Source organism: Marmota marmota, unplaced genomic scaffold (assembly GCF_001458135.2).
Source record: "Marmota marmota marmota unplaced genomic scaffold, marMar, whole genome shotgun sequence".
NCBI lineage: Eukaryota > Metazoa > Chordata > Mammalia > Rodentia > Sciuridae > Marmota > Marmota marmota.
The window spans coordinates 72,683,385-72,690,884 of NW_026000026.1; the positions used below are offsets into that span (position 1 = coordinate 72,683,385).

The window sequence follows — 7,500 nt, forward strand, 5'->3', positions numbered from 1 at the left end:
TTTTTTTTTTTTTTTTTTTTTTTGTGTGTGTGTGTGTGTGTGTGGTGCTGGGTATGAACCCAGGGCCTTGGGCATGCTAGGCAAGTGCTCAATTACTAAGCTACACTGCCAGCCCTGTAGGAGTTAATTTTTAACATCTTCTAAATTACTTATCATAGCACCAGTGTTGAGTCCCACCTTGATTTCTAAGGAAAGCATAGCTTTTTGAAGTCTTTCCCCAACCCCACCAGTTAAACCTCTTACAAAGGCTGTGTGACTTGGATTCTGAATTGTATTATTTATGCTGCTTAGTAAATTGACTTCATCCCTATCTATCCTTATTCCTACAAACTATTCTCAAATAGTTCTATCACTATGTGGCACTGGAATGGACTGATATAGGATAAAATTTTTTGTGTGTAACTGATATACAAAACTTTTGTTCCTTTTGCTTTCATATAGTTCTGTGGGTTAGTTCACAATTCATGAATGCCTATGCCTGAGCAATTTAGGACTTTTTGATATCTGGAAGTTGTAGCAAGTCTGTGGATTATGGCTTATCCCAATTTGAGAAGGAGTGTTGTAATTTCTATGTAGTTTTGTATTCATGGGAAGCTGTGGTACAATAAAATAAGTTGTAATGAGATATTCGACAATTAGCTGGCTTGGAGAGAAGAAAGAGGAAATAAGTGAATATTTGATAATGATCAATTTATCTAAAACTGGATCAAATATATTCAGATGTTGGCATTAAGAATATGTTCCAGGGCTGGGGTTGTGGCTCAGTGGTAGAGTACTTGCCTAGTACTCCTGAGGCACTAGGTTTGGTCCCCAGCACCCACTTAAAAAAAAAACCTAAATAAACAAAATTAAGTTATTGTGTCAATCTTCAATTAAAAATATTTTTTAAATATGTTTCAGAATCAAACTGATACATATTTCAATGCCTGTGAAAGCCATAGATAATTTATAACCTAATATCAATGGAAAATATGTTTTTGTTTGAATAGGCACTATGTTCCTCTTAGAAAATAATAATTCTGATTTTAAAATTCTTGTATATTTATACAGTGGACAACTAGATAGCTATAAAGATAAATGAGAAGCCTCTGTGTACTTGTATGAGATGATCCTCAAGATATGATGAGTCCCCCATACTAAACATATTTAAATATATAAATATAAATAGCTATGTATATAAACAAGGTGAAAATTATGGTATGTTGTATGCTCATATTTGTGTAAAAGGAGGGATAACATTTATTAAAATTTGCACTATGTGGAACATGTCTCTGAAGGATACACATGACACATTATACTTATTTCACTTGAGAGAAAATGTTACACAATACAGGGATCGGAGTAAGAACATATGCAATATGTACCTTCAGAATTTGGAACAATATAATAAATTGTCTATTTAAATACAAATAAATACTCCATAATTTTAAAAAAGAAAAGGGAAAAAACTTCAAACGTTTACAAGCCATTAGTGCAGTTCCCCGGGAAAACCTCTGGGCGTCGCTGCAAATCAAAAGAAGAGAAAGATCGTATAGGAAGACGCGTTTGGGAGACTCAGAGGGTAACTTCCTGCTCAAACCAAACACATAGAAGAGGTCCGTACAAATTCGGATACAGAAAACAAAAGCAGGAAAAGTGACCATCCAAGCCATCCAAGGGAGGGCTTGTTCCTCCTACCTCAAAGAATCAGGACGGCGGACGGAGACGCACGATGACGCCAAGCGCCCGGAGGAGCAGGCTGGCGCTGTTGCTTCAGGTACTGTTGCCTTTCTTGCTGTCTTTGTTCTGCCGGGCTCTCCCAGACCAAATCCACTACTCGATTCCGGAAGAGCTGGATAAGAACACAGTGGTAGGAAACCTCGCCAAGGATCTGGGGCTCAGTGTCCAGGATTTGCCAGCCCGGAAACTGAGGATTAGCGCAGAAAAGGAATATTTCACTTTAAACCCACTGAGTGGGGACTTAACTGTGCGTGACAGAATAGACCGAGAGCAAATTTGCGGGAAGCAGCCTCAGTGTATTCTGGATTTCGATACTGTCGCTGAAAACCCATTTAATATTTATCACGTAGCAGTCATTGTGCAGGATACAAATGACAACACTCCATTATTCAAACAGAGTAAAATTGACTTAAAAATTGGAGAATCCACCAAACCAGGTACAACATTTCCATTAGACCCAGCTCTGGACTCAGATACTGGTCCTAATTCACTGCAAAGATACCACCTTAATGACAATGAATACTTTGATCTCGCAGAAAAACAGGCTCCAGATGGACGTAAATATCCTGAGTTGATTTTGAAACAGTCTCTGGACAGGGAAGAGCACAATTTTCATCAGCTGGTTCTCACAGCTGTGGATGGGGGGGAACCACCTCAAAGTGGTACCACCCAGATCCAAATTCAAGTCACTGATGCCAACGATAACCCTCCAGTGTTCAGCCAGGATGTATACAGGGTCACCCTGCGGGAGAATGTCCCCCCAGGCTTCTCAGTGCTTCGAGTGATGGCCACTGACCAAGATGAGGGTGTCAATGCAGAGGTCACCTATTCCTTTCATAATGTGGATGAACAAGTGGAACATTTTTTCAACTTAGACAAAAGAACAGGAGAAATCACAACAAAGGATAATTTGGATTTTGAAATTGCTAACAGTTACACTCTGAGTATAGAAGCAAAAGATCCTGGAGATCTAGCATCCCATTGCAGTATCCAAGTTGAAATTCTCGATGAGAATGATTGTGCACCTGAAGTGATTGTGACTTCAGTCTTTGCTCCCCTGCCAGAAGATTCACCACCAGGAACAGTGATTGCCTTGATAAAAACGAGAGACAGAGACTCAGGAGACAATGGAGAAGTTTACTGTGAAATTCGGGGACATTCAGAGTTTATATTGAAATCTTCCTTGAAGAACTACTACAAGCTAATGACAGACCGGGTTCTAGACCGGGAGGAGATCCCAGAATACAACATCACCATCACAGCCACCGACAGGGGCAAGCCACCTCTCTCCTCCACGATAAAGATCACCCTGCACATCTCAGATGTCAATGATAATGCGCCAGTTTTCCAACAGAGCTCCTACGTGGCCCATGTGGCTGAGAACAATCCACCTGGAGCCTCCATCGCTCAGGTCAGTGCCTATGATCCGGACTTGGGCCCCAATGGTCAAGTCTCCTACTCCATCATGGCCAGCGACCTGGAGCCTCAGGTACTGTCGTCCTATGTGTCCGTGAGCGCACATAGTGGGGTGGTGTTCGCGCAGCGAGCCTTCGACCACGAGCAGCTACGCGTCTTCCAGCTGACGCTGCAAGCGCGAGACCATGGCTCACCAGCTCTCAGCGCCAACGTGAGCCTGCGCGTGTTGGTAGGAGACCGCAACGACAACGCGCCACGGGTGCTCTACCCCGCGCTCGCTCCCGATGACTCAGCGCTCTTCGACACTGTGCCGCGCGCCGCGGAGCCCGGCTACCTGGTCACCAAGGTGGTGGCGGTGGACGCGGACTCGGGACACAATGCCTGGCTATCCTACCATGTGCTGCAGGCCAGCGATCCCGGACTCTTCAGCCTGGGGCTGCGCACTGGAGAGGTGCGCACAGCGCGTGCCTTGGGCGACAGGGATTCGACTCGCCAGCGCCTACTGGTTGCTGTGCGTGATGGTGGACAGCCACCCCTTTCCGCCACCGCCACGCTGCACCTGATCTTCGCGGATAGCCTGCAAGAGGTCTTGCCAGACCTCAGCGATGACCCTCTGCCCACTGACCCCCAGTCTGAGCTGCAGTTTTACCTGGTGTTGGCCTTGGCCTTGATTTCTGTGCTGTTCCTTCTGGCGGTGATTCTAGCTATTGTTCTGCGCCTGAGACACTCCTTCAGTTCTGCTGCCTGGGGTTGCTTTGAACCAGGTTTGAGCTTCAAGTCTGGGCCTGGGGTTCTCCCCAATCACAGTGAAGGAACATTGCCCTATTCTTACAATGTGTGTGTTGCCTCACAATCAGCTAAAACAGAGTTTAATTTTCTCAATGTGACACCAGAAATGGCTCCTCCTGAGGATCTACTCTGTGAAGATGCCTCTTGGGTACCATGTACAAATCATGGCAACACTAATGTTCCCTTTGCCTCAGATACTACTTTAAAGGTGAGCTTTGATTCATTTATTTTCACTTGGGGCCTTCGTATTTCTTTTAAAAACATGTAACTGGGATGAGACACTTTGTTGCATGTTTTATTGTCTTGTGAGTCATATTTGGTCAATGTTCTTCCTTAATTATCTTAATCTTTTCTAACTAAACATTAAATATTGGTTTTCTATCTGAAGTAGGAAGTTTATTTGTCTGTAATTACAAGTGTTTACCACAAGAGATACTCTTTTTCTTCCTGTCTTTATATTCCTTTCATCTAAAGGTTGGTTACTATTGGGAATTTAAGCAATTGCTTTTACCTTCATGGTAAAGTTTAGCTTTATTTTCTCTTGAATGTATAGCACTTAAGGCGTAAGAGATTACTCAACTTAATAGTTTATGGAAATGGTGGGGGAGCTACCCAGGTCATGGCTTGCTAACAACAGAAAATGCACAAAACATTGTTCCATTGATTTGAAATCAACACTATTTAAATGTCTTAGCAAGCTGAGTGTCCTGGTATCTCAGATTTTTTTTTTCAGTGCTAGGGATCAAACCCAGGGCCAATATATTAGGCAAATGCTCCATCACTGAGCTACATCACTAAACCCCAGATGAATTCTTAAAGGATGTTCAAAGGCTGAAGTATCTATTATTAAGAGTGCATTTTAATAAATGTGAGAAATCATCCTCTTTCCTGCATATTAATAAATTGTTCCTGATAAAAATTATACATTGAAGAAATTTCTGAAACCTATGTTTATGTCATCTTCTACCAAATACTACTTCAAACTTTATGACTTTTAATTTTAACATTATAGATGTAGAACATCTCATTTAAAAAATTTTTCTATCAAGGTGCCATTAAGTAAAAAATGCTTTTCTCACTTGACAGACTCTTTGAAAGCCAAAAAATATCTATTTTCCCAACCATAATTTTTTTATATGTTATCATGCAAAAGTAATAACACTAAATATCTGTCTCAACATGAAAACACCTCTGCGCAGTAAATATCTAGGTACACTTTTCTATATGAATGATAAACTAAAGCCCTGTACTCCACAGTCATTATATTGATTTCTACCAAAAGCTTATCACTATACAGTGTCTCACTATGCATATTTGAATAATGTAATAGGAAAATATAATTAATGCACAGTTAATCCAGCATAAACTCAATGTAGCTGCCATATTCTTAGATTAAAAATCTATAAACTTTCTCAAAGACTTCACAAGTAACAGAGGCCTATACTTTTCTGCATATGACACTTAATAGAATTTTCAAATCAGTAGGCCTCTTTGAGAAGGCCTCCCGGGTTTGTTTTCTTGGCATTCTTACGTACAAATGTGAAGGTTTTCCTAAGTGTATCCCAAAAAAAATTTAAAATTGGCAAAGGTAAGAATTTAAGTATTTTAATTAAAGAAACTCAAGTGGTAAATAAATGATAGAGGTTCAATGGTACATAAAATAAAACTTCTAAGAAAATAAAAAAGAATATAATAATTGGTCTCAGCGGTCTGTGAAACTGTTTCAGATTTGAAACTTGATTAAATATAAACAATGTCAACAATACATTAAGGATATGCAAAATTATTGGAAATAAAAATATAACTAAAGTCATGGGAAATAAAAATAGAATTGGTGTAGTAACTGATTAGGACTCTGAGCGTCGCTGTTCACCAAAGTGGGAAAGAATCTGTCACAGAAGCAACTGGACTCTCAGCTTCTTCCATACTAAACACGACTAGGCAAGCTTCTGGGAACTGCCGCCCGTCCCAATTCCGCCAAAGAATATGCTCTCCTCGATTTTAAAGAAATAAGGAAACAGCAGGCTGAACCAGGACTAACAGAATTGAGGGAAGAGAAAGCAATGGCGAATCTACTGAGGCGCTGGGGCTGCGGAGACCTGCTTTTGTCCTTCATGCTTCTGGGAACGCTGTGCCAGCCAGGGTCCGGGCAGATCCGCTACTCGGTGCCCGAGGAATTAGAGAAAGGCTCCTTCGTGGGCAATATCGCCGAGGATCTGGGTCTACAACCGCAGGAGCTGGTGGAGCACGGAGTCCGCATAGTCTCCAGAGGTAGGACGCAGCTTTTCTCTCTGAACCCGCGAAGCGGCAGCTTGGTCACAGGGGAAAGGATAGATCGGGAGGAGCTCTGCGCTCAGAGCGCGCGATGTCTGGTGAACTTTAACATCTTGGTTGAGAATAAAATGAAAATTTATGGAGTAGAAGTGGAAATAGTTGATATTAATGATAACTTTCCTAGATTCCGGGAGGAGGAACTAAAAGTAAAAGTTAATGAAAACGCAGCTGTGGGAACTCGCTTAGTGCTTCCCTTCGCACGAGATGCGGATGTGGGTGTGAACTCCCTCCAGAGTTACCAGCTGAGCACCAATCTTCACTTCTCCCTGGACGTGAAGAGCGGAACTGACGGGCAAAATTACCCTGAGTTAGTGTTGGAAAGGCCCCTGGACCGCGAGAAAGAGGCGATTCACGAACTCCTTCTCACAGCCTTAGATGGCGGAGACCCAGTACTCTCTAGCACCACGCGGATCCGCGTGGCAGTCCTGGACGCAAATGATAACGCGCCCCTCTTCACCCGATCCGAATATAGAGTGAGTGTTCCAGAGAGCATACCTGTGGGAACTCAGCTACTGACTCTGACCGCCACAGATGCAGATGAGGGAATAAATGGGAAAGTGACCTACTCTTTTCGCAATGAAGAAGACAAAATTTCGGAGACGTTCCAACTTGATTCCACTCTGGGGGAAATCTCAACTATTCAATCCCTGGACTATGAAGAATCCAGATTCTACCTCATGGAAGTGGTAGCTCAAGATGGAGGTGCTCTTCTTGCTAGTGCTAAGGTGCTGATCACAGTACAAGATGTGAATGACAATGCCCCAGAAGTGATACTCACTACTTTTAGCAGTTCTGTTTCTGAAGACTGTCTTCCTGGGACCATAATCGCACTGTTTAGCATACATGATGTTGATTCTGGGGAGAATGGTGAGACTTCATGTTCTATTCCGAAGAACTTGCCTTTCAAATTAGAAAGGTCAGTTGATAATTACTATCACCTATTAACAACAAGAACTCTGGACAGAGAAGAGACTTCAGATTATAATATCACAGTAACTGTTACCGACCATGGCACCCCACCCCTGTCTACAGAAAATCAAATTTCCCTGAAAGTAGCAGACATCAATGACAACCCACCTACCTTCTCTCAGGCCTCCTACTCTACTTCAATCCCAGAGAACAACCCCAGAGGAGTTTCTATCTTCTCTGTGACAGCCCATGACCCTGACAGTGGTGATAATGCTAGGATCACTTACTCCCTGGCAGAATATACATTACAGGGAGTGCCTCTATCCTCCTATG

General features: G+C 42.4%; 1 protein-coding gene across 6 annotated transcripts in view; it reads left to right on the top strand.

Annotated features, from left to right (window-relative positions):
- The window catches only part of LOC107142049 (protocadherin gamma-C4), a 157,439-nt gene that overhangs the window by 19,728 nt on the left and 130,211 nt on the right, over nucleotides 1-7,500 (top strand). The window contains exon 1 of one of the 6 annotated variants that reach the window (XM_048811680.1): nucleotides 801-4,132. The exons of 4 other annotated variants lie outside the window; for them this stretch is intronic. In XM_048811680.1, the coding sequence (XP_048667637.1) occupies nucleotides 1,712-4,132 (2,421 nt within the window). In that variant the 5' untranslated portion in view covers nucleotides 801-1,711. Of the gene's footprint in view, nucleotides 1-800; nucleotides 4,133-4,220 lie in introns of those variants that run through there. One more of the 6 variants, XM_048811679.1, reaches the window with a different exon arrangement.